This window comes from Leucoraja erinacea, chromosome 5 (genome assembly GCF_028641065.1).
Source record: "Leucoraja erinacea ecotype New England chromosome 5, Leri_hhj_1, whole genome shotgun sequence".
In the NCBI taxonomy this organism is placed as follows: Eukaryota; Metazoa; Chordata; class Chondrichthyes; order Rajiformes; family Rajidae; genus Leucoraja; species Leucoraja erinaceus.
Window position 1 is genome coordinate 67,094,038 of NC_073381.1, and position 19,065 is coordinate 67,113,102.

General features: G+C 42.0%; 1 protein-coding gene across 4 annotated transcripts in view; it reads right to left on the minus strand.

The window, feature by feature from the left end:
• The window catches only part of epha7 (eph receptor A7), a 252,404-nt gene that overhangs the window by 158,883 nt on the left and 74,456 nt on the right, over nt 1-19,065 (minus strand). For all 4 annotated transcript variants that reach the window (XM_055635837.1, XM_055635835.1, XM_055635836.1 and 1 more), the window contains exons 4-5: nt 11,716-11,871; nt 10,251-10,586 (exon numbers count right to left, since the gene is read on the minus strand). In XM_055635837.1, coding sequence (XP_055491812.1) covers nt 10,251-10,586; nt 11,716-11,871 — 492 coding nt within the window. The remainder of the gene's footprint in view (nt 1-10,250; nt 10,587-11,715; nt 11,872-19,065) is intronic.

Genomic DNA, 19,065 nt, shown 5'->3' on the forward strand with positions numbered 1-19,065 from the left:
CAGCTGCGTGTGGGAGTGCACGGCCTCGACAGTGGAGCAGGCCGCTGGAGGCCCTACAACAACCTGGGGCTCGTCTGGACTGGGCGCTGATCTAAGAGGCCGAGCATGTGGTGGGCATGGCCTACAGCAGTGGAGCAGCGGCAGAAGGCACCATGGCTATGCTTGGCCATGCCTGACCTTTTGCATATGTGACAACAAATATCCATTGAACCATTGAAATTGTGCAGTACTGAGAGACTGCAGCATTGTCCAAAGTACTAAAATGTTATTCTGAGTCTGTAACTGCCATCTCAGAGGAGTAAAAGGATCCAAATACTATTTATGGAAGGAGAAGCAAGTTTTTTCTTGGTGTCCCAACTGACTGATTCATAAGAGGTCTGACATAACAAGGAGAATGTTGGATAAAGGCAATATCTCTGAAGAAACAGTTCATACTTCACATACATTACTTTAACATTAATTTTCTACCTGAACAGATGCCACCTGGCCTGCTGAACGTTTCCATGAGTTTCTGTTTATATTTTAGAATTAAAGGGAATTAGTTAGTGATTAAAAAGGGAATGAAGAGTATTGTTTTGACCCAGAGAGTGGTGGGAGCTGGAACTTAGTGCCTAAAGAGGGTAGTGGCAAAGAAACACTCAGCAAGTATACAATAGATTTAGATGTGCTTTTGAGGGGTGAATTTCCAAGGTTATGAACCAGAATTCAGGAAGCACTTTTGACAGGAGTACCTTTTGATCTCTTAAGACTGTAAAAATTGCATTACATTAAATTTTAAATGTTTTTCTCTCTATTAGGACATAAATTAGCTTTCTATTATTTATTACTGCTGTTTGACTGACAATAGTTTCAAAATAACTTTAAAGGTCTGGTTTCTTATTTAGTTTTGGTTTCGTTTATTTTGAGATACAGCGCGGAAACAGGCCCTCTGGCCCACAGAGTCTGCGCCGACCAATGATCCCCGCACATTAACACTATAATACACACACAAGGAACAATTTTTTTACACAGACACAAAACCAATTAACGTACATATCTGTACGTCTTTGGAGTGTGGGAGAAAACCGAAGATCTTGGCGAAAACCGACGTGGTCACGGGGAGAACGTACAAACTCCGTAAACCTAGCACCAGTAGTCGGGCTTGAACCCGGATCACCTGCGCTGCAAGGGCTGTAAGGCAGCAACTCTACCACTGCACCACCGTGCCGCATTACAATTACAATTATTAGTCCTAAAATAGAGGCAGCACGGTGGCATAGCGGTAGAGTTGATGCCTTACAGCACCAGAGACCCAGGTCTGATTCTGACTACGGGTGCTGTCTGTACTGAGTTTGTATGTTCTCCCCATGACTTTCATAGGTTTTGTCTGGGAACTCCAGTTTCCTCCCACACTCCAAAGACACACAGGCTTGTAGGCTAATCGGGTTGATAAAATTGTAAAATCGTCCGTAGTGTGTGTAGCATAGTGTGAGGGTACGGGGATCGCCTGTCGTCGCAGACTTGGTGGGCTTAAGGACCTGTTTCGGCACTGAATCTTTGAACAAAACCATATAAAGTAAATTAATAAACTATGCAGATCTTCATATCTTGACCAGGGCAAAAGACCAGAAAAAACGTCCACCACAGTATTCCAAGTGTAGGAAAAAGGAAGGCATGACAGTTAACATGTAACCAGCTTGAATATAATACACATTCAAACCATTTCTTCACCACACATGCACCTTTAGAATTATACAAACTATACCTCCAGTCAGGAAACATGATACTGCCACGTCAGTAAGGTAATGCAATTAAAAGAAATCACTCAGGCATTTCCTCCCCATCCTTGAGAAAATGAGATTCGAGTGGGATTCAGACACTCCCTCTGAGGACTAAGTTAATATCTCACCAGGATCTCACACCTGGCACAACATCTTATGAACCCGTGACATTTATTAACTTCATAGATCATTGCTTCTTTTGTTCTATGGATATATTTAAAAAAACTGGATTCAACATTAGCATCTGTGATTACAGATAATGATCAAAATATGCCCCCCCCCCCCACCCCCCCCCCCCCCCCCCCCCCCCCCCCCCCCCCCCCCCCCCCCCCCCGTTAAAAAAACAAAACAGGCTGAAGTAAAACTATTAGGTTTTACTTCAGTAAATGTCTGGAAGCTCTGGACATTCGGACAATACTGCCCTAATGTTGTTACTAAAATTACAATTATTGTTGATTGACACAATCATTATGCCTGTAATAAGACATGATTTCCCATGGAACTAACTAATCTGGGGCAGATTAACTTTTTGCTATTTTCCAGCAGTTTTGCAAAAAAAAATCACCATTTTGAAAATATTATAATAGAATGTAATATTTTTAATTGTTTTTTTGAATGTTTGCGAGAGTGAGAGATGTTGGTAAGAATTCAAACAGCTTAGATGGACACAAAATGCTGGAGTAACTCAGCGGGACACACAGCATCTCTGGAGAGAAGGAATGGGTGACATTCCGTGCCGAGACCCTTCAGACTAATTTCTCAAGAAGGGTATTGACCTGAAACGTCACCCATTCCTTTTCTCCAGGGATGTTGCCTGAGCCGCTGAGTTACTCTAGCATTTTGTGCTTAAATCTTCAGTGTAAACCAGCATCTGAGGTTCCTTCCTGCACAATTCAAACAGCTTGACAGCATTACCAGCAGATTCAACTCAGGTGTGGCTTCCTGGCTGGTTAAAACATTACCATGGGATTCATGTTATGCCATGCCTCACCGATTAGGTTTTGGTAGATTAATTGCGGGATTTCTTGTTGCGTCACTCAACCCAAAACAAGAAACATTTTAGCAGAATATGCAGGCAACATTTTAGGCAGAATATGCAGGCCCACTGCTCCAAGGAAATTTCAGATCACAATGACATTAGGACTTTATTTAGCACAGGAGGCTGAGGGGTGATCTTATATCTATATATTACTAAAACTCTGTTCTTGACCGGTTTTGGCAGTCTGTGCTATGATTTCCGAGAGAACGCCGCCACCTACAGCCATCATTTTTGGCCACCTCGCTCAGAGCCCCCCTCCGCCGTATGTGTGCCGAGGAGTTTTCCCGTTGATGAAATATGACAGAGATATTAATGTTTTTACTAAATTCCCCATTCTCTCTGCTGCCCCCACTGGAGGCGGGGGAAGGGACTATAAAACCAGGAAGTGGTGTACCTCAATTAGTCTCTGCAAGCTGGAGCTCTGTCAATTAGTCTCTGTCACTCTGAGCTCTGAATGACACTGAACAAATGTCTACAGCACTGTGAGTACCCTTAATTTGGTTTGAAAATTAAACTATAGTTAGTTTGAAGTAAAAAAGTAAAAAATGGTTGTTTGGGTTGAATTAAAACGGCACTCTCTCTCTCTCTCTCTCTCTCTCTCTCTCTCTCTCTCTCTCTCCCTCTCTCTCCATCCCTATCCATCCCTATCCCACCCCCTCCTTCTCCCCCTCTCCTTCTCCTCCTTTCTCTATCTCTCTATCAATCTCTCTCCTCTTCCCCCTCTCTATCTCTCCCCCCTTCTCTCTCCCCTCCTCTCACCTCTCTCTCTCTCTATCTATCTCCCCCCCTCTCTCCCCCTCTCCTCTCTCCCCTCTCTTCCCCCTTCTACTCTCTCCCCTCCTCTCCCCCCCTCTCAACTCCACTCCACCCCCCCGTCTCCTACCCCCCTCTCCTCTCTACCCCCCCTCCCCTCCTACCTCCTACCCGCCTTCCCTCCACCCTCCCTCCCCCTCCCTGCTCCCCACCTCCCCTCATCTCACCCACCTCGCAGCACACCCTCTCTCTCCCCCCCTTCCCCCCCTCTCTCTCCCCTCCATCTCCCCTCCCCTACCCTTCCTCCCTCCCCTAAACCCCCTCCCCTCCCCACCCCCTACCCTCTTCCCCCCCCCACCCTCGCCCTCCCTGCTCCCCACCCTCTCCCCCCCCCCCCCCCTCCCCCCTCTCTCTCCCCCTCACTCTCACCCTCTCTCTCTCCTCCCCTCCTCCCCCCACCTCCCCCCCCCCTCACCCACCCTCCCTCTTACCTTCCTCTCCACCACCCTATCCCTCTTGCCCCTCTCTCTGCGTCTGTCTCTCTCACTGCCTCTGCTCCTCTATCTCTCTGCCCTCACTCTCTACCGCCGCCCACCCCCCCCCCCCCCCCCTCCATTGATGTGACTGCAAGTTGGGGGCTATGCGTCAGTAGGTAGGGTGGTTATGGGGTAAAAGGAGCAAATTAATAATATTAATATAATATCAAGGGGGGTAATTAACGTGAGTGCGGGGGGGGGGGGCAGGGGATAGTTAGTGTGTGACGCTGCATGTTGCCTCCCCCCACCCACAACCGCACGTTGGGGAACAGACCAAACGGGTCTGCACTTGGTCTATCTATATTATTAAAAGTAAGATCTTGTCCGCTTTTGACTCACTGCGATGTGATTTCCGAGAGAACGGCGCCAGTTACGGCCGTCATTTTTGGCCACCTCGCTTAGAGCCCCCATCCACCGGACTGGACAGGAGGATTTTTCCCCATCGATAAAAAATCAGAGAGATATTAATGTTTTTAAATAATTCGCCATTCTCTCTGCTGCCCCTGCTGGGGGCAGGGGGAGGGACTATAAAACCCGGAAGTGTCATGGCTCACTCAGTCTCTGCCAGGGAGGAAGTGAGAGGGTGAGTCCCCAGGATGTGGTTTTCAGCAAATGTGTTTGATGTTTGCAAAGTGGTTGCTCAATTAGGTTGGCTTTTTAAAGGGCTTTCAGCAAATGTGTTTTGTTGGTTTGCAAAGTGTTTTTGTCCAATTGGCTTGGCTTTTAAAGGGCTTGCTTGCAACAGTTTTCGGATGGATAAAGCGTGAATAAACATTTTATTAGATCGGGACTGAGTTTAATTTCAAAATTGACGCTCATTCTGTGATTTTCGCTTAGTTGCAAGATGGCACCAATGACGTATTTTCCGGTTAGCGGCATGCTGGCGCTGAGTGCGTCATTTCCGGTTCGTGGCAAGAAGTGAGAGGGTGATGTCAAGGTGGTGCCGAGTGCAGGCGCCATTGAATAATTCAAGAGAGCTGACTGCTCTGTCTATGGTGAGTGTGTTTGTTGGATGTTATTTAAAGCACGTTTTTGCTTCAGCAGCAGCAGCCTCTACAGGAGGCTTTAAACATTCATTTTACACACTGTATATTCAACATGTTCTGAAGTTACTTGGCATTTTAGTATTGGGTGAGTGTGTGTGAGTGAATGAGTGTGTGTGTGTGTGTGTGTGTGTGTGTGTGTGAATGTGTGTGTGAATGTGTGAATGAATGTGTGAGTGAATGTGTGTGTGTGTGTGTGTGTGTGTGAATGTGTGTGAATGTGTGTGTGTGTGTGAATGTGTGTGTGTGTGTGTGAATGTGTGTGTGTGTGTTTGTGTGAATGTGTGTGTGTGTGTGTGTGTGTGTGTCAACAAATGTGGAAATGTGTACGAACTAGCAAATAACAGATAGTACGAACTAGCCCCCCCCCCCCCCCCCCCCCCCCCCACTGGCCAGCAATATTGGAATTGGTGGAGAGGTGGAATATTGTGTTGGGTGACCAGCCCTCCCGTGTGATGCTGGGACCCAACGGGTCCCACTTAGTCTAGTGTTATATGAATTCATGAGTCTTTCACCCAGGGTAGAAGAATCAGGAATCAGATGACATAGGTTTAAGGTGATAGGGGCATGATTTAATATGAACCCAATGGGCAACATTTTCACAGAGAGTGGTGGATATATGGAATGAGCAGCAGAGGAGTTAGTTGAAGCAGGTACAGACAGTTGGATAGATAGATGAATAGGAAGTTCAGAGGGATGTGGGGCAAACACATGCAATTTTGGGGACAAGGGATCTTGGTTGGAATGGATGTTGGGCCAAAGGCCAGTTTATGTGTTATATGACTATGACAGGCACAGCCAAAGAAAGGGTATGGAAGGGATCTGTCTTTCAAAATCCAATTCGTCCAAATGCACCACAATATTACTTTGAAATTAAAATAATTTTCTGCAATCTGCGTTTAAACATTCAGATTGATATTTTTTTAATGTTAAACAATACTTTTACCTGAAGTCCCAAAATACCAGTTGTCGTGGAGAGAATTTCAAACAGTGAATAAGACTGGTCTTTCTAGCTTAATACACATCAACATTTGGGAATGAAATTCCTCCTGTTCATAAATCTCTCTCCTCAGTGATGTTGGCAGCAAAACGGCATTCCTCGTTCTTCCTCAATTTTTATAAAGTTGCATAAGAAGGAAATCTTTTGTCCCAGTGGGGTTAGGTTCAGTGATAACTTTAGTGACTAATTATACCCTTAATGGGGTATCAGGGACAATTATGCTCTTAATGGGGTATCAGGGGCTCATTTGTTTCACTTTGGTGAACTTCATACAGCTTTAAACACATGAAACACCACAAATACATTTCCTGTAGGGCTTATAAAGCCATATCAAGCACTGTATTTACACAGTATGTTTGAAGATAACATCTTACCAATATATGTTGAAATAAGATGGGTCAATAGACCTTAGGCCTTTCTCTTTGTTGCTAGTATTACCTCACAACAAACCAAAATAATAGTGTACATCACTCTTGTGTGGAACTTTCATAGTTGAGGTTATTAATTTGGTTGATCTCTACATTTAGTAATTGTAGACCAAGTTAGGTGTGAACTCTCCACCCTTTTTTTAAAAAATCAATTAGTAGCTTAATTACTACCCTTAGTGACTATACAATAAAGAGTGATCTAATACTTTTGAAGCATTGTATTTCATTTATCTGTGACACGTGGAGAATGCAAAATAGGCACTTCTGTCAAATATTTTTACTGCTGCATTATAATTAATGGGAAATATATTTTTTTAAATTGGGGACACTAATATACTGTTGCTGACAAGCTATGGCTCATTAAGGACTGCTTGCACGGAAGAAGCACTAATTGTTTTTCACAGGTCTCCTTCCCTTGTCCTTGTGTCCTTGCCGAGACTAGCAGTCACAAGCCCAGGCGTAAATCTCTGTCACGTACCTTGTCACTGAACATACATCATCACTTTCTGCTCATCCCTGATTCATTCTGCTTGCTCACAGCAATTATCTCTCTCTTACTGCTTGACCTCTCGGCAAATGGAGTGCAGCCAGGTTGCTAATTTTTTTCCCATGGACTTAGCAGTTAATTGATCTCCATTTGGCTGCCCAGAAACATTTTCACTGAGTTAGCTTAATGATAAATCAGCTTGTGCCTGTTAAACAAAATCCTCTGCTTCCTTAGCTGTATACATTCTATCATGCCGTTATTGACCAGGGTCCCGATTTTGACATTCAGCAACATAAATCAAATCACCACTGTGAGAATGCTGACCATTGCTTTATTTATCACTTGCTCACAACACTCGAAACAAGTGTCTGGGTGGTTTACACTGGTGCCCTTCCTTGTTTTTAAACTAGACTACTTTATTTCTGGAGGCGAAAACAGGTACCAGAATTACCTATTCAAGCACTAATTGTCAAGACAACACTGGCCCCATGCTCTTTCTGAGAATAGTGAGGTAACTTGAGCAAACAGGTTCAGATTGGAGAGAGGAGGCTAGGAACGTGTGCATGTATGAGAGGTGACTTAAAACAATTTATACCTGCCAAGGACATTTTTAAAAACATTCTGGTGGAATCCAGCACACCTCTCCTGCACAACTGTAGTAGGTTGTGTAGGAAGGAACTGCAGATGCTGGTTTAAATCGAAGGTAGGCACAAAATGCTGGAGTAACTCAGCGGGTCAGGCAGCATCTCTGGAGAGAAGTAATGGGTGATGTTTCGGGTCGAGACCTTTCTTCAGACTGATGTCAGGGGAGGGGGTCGGACAAAGATAGAATGTAGTCAGAGACAGTAAACTAGTGGGAGAACTGGGAAGGGTGAGGGGATAGAGAGAGAAAGCAAGGGCTATCTGAAGTCATGACGGGGTAAAATAAAACATCTTTTCAATCTCGAGTGGTAAATAGCATGATCAAAAGCAATGCTTTGATTAAACGGAACATAACCCCTATGGCGACAGCAGTAATACATTTGTATTTAATTTAATCAGCAGACCATGTCCTGGTACAAACTAAACCTGTTAAAACAATTAAGATTTGAGGGAAAAGGAACCATGAAAATAGTTTTAGTGCCTGAGCTTTTAAAGCTCAGTGGCTTCCATCCAAAGAAAACGCTGTTAAGATCTTTCATTGATCTTGAAAGCAGAAGATAGATGCATCTTTTTTTTTGTCACAATTACAACACTCAGTATGTGGTAATGCATTTCAAAATAGATAATATTCACAGTGTCTCTTAAGAGACAAAAACGGGACTGTGAATGATTTTTTTAATATAAACTCATAAATTTTTCTGTAAGACACAAGTCTATTGAAACACCAATTGGAACATTATAACAAACAACGGCTGTTAATTTTCTGCTGTGTGGGAGTGGTAAATTTAAGCTGCTTTGTCCTTATAAGAGCACAATTTCTGTGTGCTATAAATGAGTACCAGCACTTGGCCATCTACAAACTTCCTTCACTAAATGAAAATAAAATAAATAACTGTTTCCAGTAACGAGTACTTGCTGTTCCCAATTGATCATAAATAGAATGTCCAATTTAACCTGCGAATCACCAATAGCAGAAATGCTGCATTTAACTTTAACATTCAACGTTGTTAATATCCTCTGATTTAAACAGCTCACAGAAGAATATCATCATGTCTATCCATCATTTCTATATTAACAGTCACAGTGCTGAAATGTTAAAAGTCATATGCTTTTGAAATTAGGAAGAGCTGTAAAAATTACTCCGTGAATGTGCTACCAAAAAACAGCTAAAAAAATATTCACACTTGAAGCTTGAAGGTGATTTGCACTACAGCCGTTTGGTATCAGCGCCCTCCAACTACAGCTGACACACCTAATTACTCCCCAAACCCTCCATCCACTGAACTCCACCTTATACTTGAGATACAGTGCAGAAACAGGCCCCTTGGCTTACCGAGTCTGCGCTGACCAGCAATGACCCTGTACACTAACACTATCCTACACAATTTACAATTTTATCGAAGTCAATTAACCCTCAAACCTGTATGGCTTTGGAATGTGGGAGGAAACTGGAGCACCTGGGTCATAGGGGCACATACAAACTCCATACAGACACCACTCGTAGTCAGGATCAAACCCGGGTCTCTGGCACTGTAAGGCAGCGACTCTACCATTGTTCCACTGTGCCACCCTTTCTACCCCTGATACCTGATTTGCACTCCAATCCCCTGGCCACTTACCCAACAACGGTCCCACACTCCTCCATCCACCAACCTGACCACTTCCCCTAATTTCCATCTTCCGTCATCTGACCATCAAGTTCATTTAAGTCTCGATTGGGCTTCCAATTACTGTTCCTTTCTGCCCCGGATGAGACATTTACACCCAAGAAATGTCATGGTTTGGGCTTCGGGCTTACACTGACCCCATGCTCCTGAGTTTATTTGTCTCGTGACTGATGGTTTAAATCCAATATTCACCAAAGAAAGTAACAGGTTCTTAATTCTACAAATAGCAGCGAGGATTGAGGTGAAGCCAAGACAGTTTCAAAATCAGGATGTCCCTATTTGAGTACGAATGATAAAATTACTGCAGAAAGATTCAAAAGTGATTTGCTAAAGTGATTGTAAGAGGCTCATAGTTATGAGAAATCAAGAGAGTGATTGATGGTTCTGTTTATGAGCGGGTTAAGGAGGATTCAGGAATTATATCATAGCAATAGTTCTCCTCTAATTTTAATTCAAGGACCCTCGAATTCAAAATAACAGACTTAATTTACAGCATGAAAAAAATACTATGGTTGATGGCATTCAAAATTTGAAAAACACCGGCCAGACCTAAAATTGATGTTAGAGCGAAAACATTTTTTTTAAATGTATAGGCTTGGCATCAGTTGACTGTTGCAAAGAAACATTAAGCAACAAAAGCAATGTGGACTTTTACATTTTTTTAGATTCAGCAAAAGATAAACAGTAAGTGCTTTGTGAAGACACCACAGAGTAGAAACTCGCTCACAGTAATTTGTAACTAAGCAGCAGCTGCTAAATTGTGCATTTAATACCACTGAATAATGATAAATTCCTAAGTGCTAATTTGCAAGTGCAAAATAACTTCTGCTGCACAGATCATTATACAGACCGTGCACCGAGTCAATGTTTGGCTCTTGCTGGCTCACCATCTCACCTGCTTGGCTAGTGGTAATGCTGACGGCCGCAAACAACCTCTGGGTACGGCTCAGGTCTGAGACACCATTCACGGCTTCCACCTCGAATGTGTAGTTGGCGTGGGCCAGTAGGTCTATGATGGTCACGTACGTGTCTGCCAGTCCAGTCTGCTGAGGCATGAAGCCGATGCTGCCGCTACATGGCATGCACTCACCCAGTTCCCAGCTGCAGCGTTTGCACATTATCCTGTAGGTTACATCATTTCGGCCTCCGGTGTCTGCTGGCGGGCCCCACTCGAGATTTACTGTGGTCTGGTTTATGTTATAAATAAGATTTTGTGGTGCAGAAGGAGGTCCTTGGGAATCAGAAAACAATTATCACCAGTTAATAATTTGCTTGCCATCAACCTCAGATAAGTACTTTAACTGGAAACAATATACACTGTCACAAAGTGCTGGAATAACTGAGCAGATCAGGCAGCAACTCTGGAGAACATGGATAGGCAATGTTTCGGGTCTGGACCCTTCTTCAGAATTCAGCATCCAGAGAAGCTGCCTGGCCTGCTGAGTTACTCCAGCATTTTGTGGCCTTTTTTTAAAACTAGCATCTGCAGTTCCTTGCTTCTGAAATATAAGCCGTCATATTTTCAGAACCGCACAAGCTACTTTATGGTAACTATAATATTTTCCTTTTATTTGGAAGTGTTTTGTGCCAACGTATCCATCAATAGGTTAATGAATTTATTAATTGATATATTGGCTCTCCCAAAGAAGACGTAGTCAAGTGCAAACATTGTAATTCACATTAAACATGGTATTTCCGACATAATACAAAAATGAAGAGTGGTTATTTTGGAGGAAATAAGATTGTCTCCCTCTCTCTACTTAAAAGGTAGGTGCTGAATTCAATAATAATTAATACCAAATGATTTCCATGCTGGACTTGGGAAACTGTAAACAGGCAAAAAAAAATGAGTTGTAAGCATCAAACTAGACATCGGGACCCAGCTTCCTGGTCATTCTATCGATGTTACACAAATCCAATAATATTGAATTTAAGCGTGTCGTCAAAAGCTTGCAAAAATACAAGAAAAACATTACCATTTTTGTTCTCAGGTAATGGACGATTGGAACTATAGTGCATAACTCACAATAACTAGATTACTGACCATAACTCTTGAGCTGAATGGAGAGCAAAACCCATAATGTATCTGAAAACCATGCAATAACAAGGAACTGTAAATGCTAGTTTACAAAAAAAGACATAAAGTGTTGGATTAACTCAGCCAGTCAGACAGCATCCGTGGAGAACATGGATTGTTGGAAAAAGCCCACAACCTGAAATGAGTTTCAAGAAGGGTCTCGACCCAAAATGTCACCCATCCATGTTCTTCAGAGATGCTGCCCAACCCAGCTGAGTTACTCCAGCATTTTGTGCCTTTATCGGTACAACTATGATGCACAGGGCAAAATGAGTCAACTTACTTGTACAAGGTACAGAAGGAGGATCGGTAAGGGCTCTGTTGTAGCCATCCTCACATTCGCACCGCGAGGAGCCTTCCTGGTCTGTGTGGCTGTGCGCTGGGCAGCGGGCACACTGATGGTCCAGTGATGATGATTTATAGAATCCCCACCCACAAGCTGCAAAAGGAAATACAAGATTTTAATCTCTGCCTCTCCATCAGAAGTATGCAGTCAAAGGTCAGTGTGGGTTCATTAAGAACAGCGTGAAAAATAAATGAGAAACAAGAAAAGATGGTCACATAAAACAAATCAGGGCACAGCTCATGTACTCGGTAAGTTGCTAAAAGTCAAGGCAAGATGCATTCATCACCTATAACTAACACCTCTTCAGCTCATTAATGGTCATTATGATGCCTCAGTGTTCACCATTAATATAGGAAAAATAAATCACTTCATGCCAGGATTTAGGTCAGTAGAGAAATTCTCTCAGTCCGTTGTGGTTTGCCCATTGACATTACAATTGCTGCATTTCTTTTCTCCTTAAGGTAAATTAATATAAATCCCTCAGTGTTGTTTTACTGGAAATCCGATAGGTTTCTAAACATTATAGGCTTTGAACTACATTCTATGCATGCTGCGAATTACCAATCAGTTCAAATGTATGAGGTAAAGTATCAGGAATATTGGACACCATGCCAAAATGTCTTTATACCACAGAAGGCTGTGGAGGCCAAGTCAGTAGATATATTTAAGGCAGAGCTAGATATATTCTTGATTAGACAATAGACAATATACAATAGACAATAGGTGCAGGAGTATGCCATTCGGCCCTTCGAGCCAGCACCGCCATTCAATGTGATCATGGCTGATCATCCTCAATCAGTACCCATTTCCTGCCTTCTCCCCATATCCCCTGACTGCTATTTTTAAGAGCCCTATCTAGCTCTATCTTGAAAGCATCCAGAGAACCTGCCTCCACCTGAGGCAGAGAATACCACAAATTAGTAAGGGTGTTAGCGTTTATGGGGAGAAGGCAGGAGAATGGGGTTAGGAGAGAATAGATAGATCAGCTATGATTGAATGATGGAGTAGACCTGATAGGCCGAATGGCCTAATGATCTTATGAAAATACAATATTCTATCAGATTGTCGACCTCCCTGTGGTGAGCCCTGACTACTGACCTCAGTCAGGTGAACGACAACAAACAGAGACAGCAGCAGCGCTACAGCAGCAGCGCCAATCCGGAGCACGTGTCCTTTTTAGGACGGGCACCTACGGATGTCGAACCGGATGGCGTCACCCTGCTGCAGACTTCTGCTGACTCAAAAGCAAGAAGAATCAGATTGTGTAGTAAATATCAGAGAAGGCACCAGGCCAATATTTGTTGGCAAAAATATATATTTTGAGAAATAAAACATTTGTCTCTGCCAAGCTTTGTCTATTGGAATAACTGCAAGAAGTATTTGGTGAAGTGTCCTGTTGACGTCATTTGCACTTGTTGGGAAAAGTAATCAATACTAATATCTATATCTTATTTATAAATAATAAAACAGATATTAGCTCAGTCACTGAGCAGCCCTTTGTACTATAAATAAAATCCAGCTAACCTCCAAATAAAATTACAACAGAGCATCTAATCCTTTGCTAGCAGCTTTGTACTAAGGAAAATATTGGCATCAACACTTGGAACCTTATTTGCTCATTGTTTACTTCTACATGCTGAAGCAAGCAAATAAAGGACTATTACTATAGAGCATTGCATTATTAGATAATAGTGATACTATGGAGTCAGGCACGGCTCAGCAGTCATTAACGTAGAACAGAAAATGTGATGAGCCAATAATAGAGGCTTTGTTACTAAGTAGTTATGATCTTAAACTCGTATGGCAAAAAAAAACCCCATCATAACTTGAAGATGTGCTGGGAAGTTCTCACAACTATTCTAACCAAATGCCAGCTCAATGAAAGCAGTGCACATTGCGGGGGATGTTGGAAAATAAAACGGAAAATGTTGGGATATGCTCAGCAAGTCAGTTGGCATTGATGTTGCAAGACCAATAAGTTGAATGGTGGGAGGGTCATCTCAGGAAAGGTCATCAACATGAAATATCAATTCTGTTACTCTTTTCAAAGCTATTGCCTAACCTGCTATTATTCCACAGAGTTTGCCACGTAAAATCAATTTACGTAGAAATGTAACCCCAGTCAGTATTGTTTTTCATGCAAGACATTGGGTTACTACACATTCTACTCCACTTTGAATATATGGTTCCACTGAATCTATCACTAAATATCTATAGTAGAAATATAGCATGCAGGAGTAAAATATACATTGGTTGACCCTGCAACAAAAGCAGATGCAGTTCTGATACAGGGTCTCACTGACCATTCCTTTGCTTCCACTGATGCAGCTCAACCTACTGAGTTCTTCTAACAGTTTGTATTTTGCACAAGATTCCAGCATCCACAGTCTTGTTTATCTCCTATAACATACAGGTAGTACTTTATAGCATTTGATGTAACTGAACAAGATAAATCTCACGCCCATTATCAAATGGACATGTGTGTTCTCTGAAATCTTGCTGCAAACCAATTACTAGCAGATTTCCTATATTACATAAGTGACAACTCTTCAGCTGTAGATCATTAACAAGTCTGAGATCATGAACACTATAATGAAAGTCTGGAAACCCCAAAACTGTGCAATTTTATCAATTTACAGCCATAATTTGAACACTGATTTGTGTTTGAATATAATGTTGATCCTTAATTATTTATTATCTTTATTGCTTCATTTTGTATTTTTTGTTTCTGCCTTCCAGTTTTGTTATGATTTTCAACAGATAAACATAGTAATTGCACATCCATAAGAGTTAACTACAAATGCTTACACTGCGTGGCTCGACACTGAGCCGGATGTGTAAGGATTGAAGAACAGAATCCCTATCCGAGTGAGTGCCTGGAACGTAATGTTCAGTCATTATTGAAACATCCTGCACAGAGCCCGTCAAATCCGTGCAAGTTCAAAGACCTATCTTTCCGGAATTAACCTTTATCTCAGAAAACTCTCACAATGTCACCGTGTCTGAGCTCTCAGTGTGTGGAGATTTTCTTGTACATGGCTGGCTGACTTCCAATGAGCACCTTGTCCTTCAAGAGGGATGTCATAGACACTGGAGGATTGATGACTCTGGCAATACTTCCGAAAGCATCCCGGTGAACAGTGTGAGCGACTGTGAAACTCCATGACCTGGTATATATTAGAAGTGTTTAAAGTGCTGCATCATTAGTGCTCACAACACATAACTTCACCAGCATTTACACAGAGTTAATTCACTGTGTTGTGACGGGGAATGATAATACCAAATTTTACCAATTGTATTATTGCTCCATTCGTTTTTAAAGATAAAAATGGAATGCAATGGAATGGACATACTGACACACGGGAAGAGGAATGGTCCAAATCAAACAGTAATTGTCAATAATAGCAGATACAGTTTTTTGTTTGGCAGGCCCAGGGCCAGGTTCTGGCATGAAAGGTTTTGTAATGCAGTACCCAGGCAATTGATGTCAGACATGTCTGTAATCCCAGGGTTACAGTCACTTCAGTTCCTGTTGAAGAAGATTGAGGACAATTCAGACAGTTTCCTGATGACTGACAAAAGTCTCCACCTGGAAACTGAATTTCTGCCGATATCAATGGTGGACAGAACAAAGTTCTCCTGTGGCACTGGTCCTTCATAGAGGCATACAGCATGGAAACTGACATTTCCAACCAGCTGAGTCCACACAAGCCATTCTCCCTGCATTCCCATCAATTCCTTACAGGTTCAATCACTCGCCTGCTCACTGGAGGGAGGGCAGAAGGTGAATTTGCCGTGGCCAATTTACTAAGTAACGTGCACGTATTTAGGACATGGGAAGAAACAGGAACTCCAAGAGGCAACTCTCAGAGTCACAGGGAGAACGTGCAAACTCTCAGACAGTGCCCACGGTCAGATTAAACCTGGATGTCTGATGTCCTGAGACCTCACTACTCTGTCTCAATATTACCAGCCACGTAGTTTCACTAGTTCCACACCTAAAATATGTTATTTCTAGAAACCAAGATGCTTCTCTGGCTTTCCCTGGAACCCTATTCTAGGTGTAATTATAATTGGATGAGATAACAGATTTTCAGTGCTCTGCTATCCATTTTCAAAGCTACTACATTTAACCATTCTACTTTTCACTGATTCTTTAGACTTTAGATATACAACGCGGAAACAGGCCCTTTGGCCCACCAAGTCTGCATTGACCAGCGATCACACTAGTACTAACCTACACACTGGGGACAGTTTCCATTTTTTGTTTTTTACTGAGGCCAATTAACCTAAAACCTTTACGCGTTTGGAGTGTGGGAGAAAACCGGAGCACAGGGGGAACGTACAGATTCTGTAACTACAGCACCCATAGTTATGATTGAACCCAGGTCTCTGGTGCTGTAAGGCAGCAACTCTACCACTGTGACATCCTCTTCCTGAAATGTATGAGACTTCAATGCAATAGTCAAAATTTCTCTAAAGACACAGTCTCATTCTGCAACAGTAAAGAGAAAATGCAGCAATTAAAATGATACATGGTTCAACAGATTAGTATGACTTCAGATGCTTGTAGAGTGGCATCAGAGCGCTTTAAAGTTAAATAAGCGTCTCCTGCTAATTTTGTTTCTGTAGGTCCACATTGAGATGACGTGGTGGTTTACTGTACCACAGATTGGTGGGTGAGGCTTTATATCCAGGTCCACCAAATTCTCAGTTTCAGGGATGTCATTCTGTGGCTAATCACATTTTTTTATTTTTTATTTTTTTATTTTATTATTTATTTCGAACAGAATAAAAGAATAAAATTCAAGTGTGAAACAGCATACAAAAAACAAAACAAAAATATTTATAAAGTGCCATAAACAATATCTATAAATAAATGAAATCATGTGTCCGAAAACGAGCAGGAAGAAGCCAAAGCTTATTAATTCCCACCCCTTATTCAACTGCTTGTAATTGTCTTATGCAAATTTAGCAGCTATATGTACACCATATGTACACCAGCCACTATATGTACACCAAATTATTTACATTTGAACACTAATCAAATATTTACAAAACCATACAAAAAAGAAAAAAATAAAAATAAAAGAAAAACCCCGCTATACTATACAGTATCTTAGTCATATTTACAACCCATCACTCTATAATCACCCTTCCGAATACAATCAGTATAACAAATATCACAATCACCTATCCTCATCCCAATATCTTTTAAACAAGTGTTTTTGTACATCTTTTTAAACTGAATTATGCTTGTGCTAAGTTTTATCTCCTGTTCCAGACCATTCCACAAATTCACACCACAGATTACTATGCACATACTTTTATGAGTTGTTCTGACATTGAGTTTGTTTTAATTATGTTCCCCTCTCAAATTATACCCACCCTGTCTTTCCATAAACAGTTTTTGTATATTTCTTGGAAGTAAATTATTTCTTGCTTTGTACATGATTTGCGCAGTCTTAAATTTAACCAGATCAGTGAACTTCAGTGTATGTGACTTTAAGAATAATAAGAACAAATAATTGGAAACAAAAAGCTATCAATAAAAAGCAAGAATCAGATAGCAAATAAATACTGCTGGATTATCAGTGCCTCAACAATAACCATTGAGGCTGTTAAAATGAATGAATTATTGGGATGAAGTTTAGGTATATCAACGCTACTTATTGTTGTGAAGCACCAAGAATTTTAAGCCTGGAGGATGCATGGTTTCTTTTGAAGGAAACAGATACCTTGATCTGAAGCCAACCTGACTCAAGCTTTGAAGAAAGAGAAATCCTGAAATACAAGAGCACAGCCCAGAAGAGACCAAGCTTAATATTTGTTGGTGGTAGACTTTAGTCATAGAGGACGGAAACAAGTCCTTCGGCCCATGTGGCCGATGCCAACCAAGATGTCCCATTTCCCCGCATTTGGCCCTTATCCCTCTAAACCTTTTCTAACCATGTACCTTTGTGGGAAGGAACTGCAGATGCTGGTTTAAACCAAAGATAGACACAAAAAGCTGGAGTAACTCAGCGGGACAGGCAGCATCTCTGGAGAGAAGGAATGGGTGACGTTTCGGGTGGAGACCCTTCTTCAGACTTACCTGTCCATTGTAGTGAGACAAGGCGATGGAAGGGAAAGATTGGGGGGTAACAGAGCCATCTGAAGAATAAAGAGAAAGGAGGCTAATAACCCGAGAGGGATTGATCACGTTGTTTGGGACTTGTGGAGGTAGTGGAAGTTGACTCGGTAGTGTCTGCAGCTTTGCCCGTCACACCTGGAGGAAACACACCCACTCAAGGCCTACTCGATCAATGGCAAGAACAATCATCGATACATCTGTCTCCCGGCTTCTAAAGATTTCCTAGACTGCCTGGCTTTCCCTTGTCTAGTTTTGTTAAAACCAGAGGTTTAGGTTTAAATTTAGGTTTATTATTGTTATGTGCATTGAAATGCACTGAAAAGCTTTGTTTTGCTTGCTATCCAAAAGGTTCAGATAGACTATACGTCAGTACACACTCGATACAATAGATACAAAAAAGGAGGTACATAGTGCAGACTATAGTTCTCATTAGTTTCATAGACAAAGTTGAATGTCCACAATGGGATAAAGATGAATCTGCCAGAATCATAACTTATGAAAGGTCTGTTCAGAAGCCGGATAACAGAGGGGAAGAGTCTGGAGAAGGCTCACGACCCGAAATGTCACCCATTTCTTCTCTGAGATGCTGCCTATCCCGCTGATTTACTCCAGCTTTTTGTGTCGATCTTCAGGGAAGAATCTGTTCCTGAATCTGGTGGTGCATGCTTTCAAGTGGCTGTACCTTCTGCCGGACGGGGGTAGGGAGGAGAAGGAATGGCCAGGGTAAGACAAGTCTTTGATTATTTTGGATGTTTTCCAAGGCAATGTGAAGTGTAGATGGGGTAAATGCTAATGTCTGGTCTGTGTAATGAACTGGGCTACAGGCCAGTTCTAGTCTGATGAAGCTTCTTGTTTAAGACTTTTAACGTTGTACCTTCAAACCCAAAATAAAAATCTGTTCTTCAATGTTCTTCAAATAGTCACAAAAAATAGTTGATTAGAAAATATTGCAGTTATTTTAGATGACAGGTTAATCAGATATGAATTACTGATGCAGTGGCTGTTGATGGACAGACTACTTGTACAATGCGGCACAGTGGCACAGCGGTAGTGCTGTTGCCTTACAGCGCCAAAGACCCCTATTTGATCCCGACTAAGAGTGCGGTCTATATGGAGTTTGTACATTTTCACTGGGATCGCATGGGTCTTCTCCA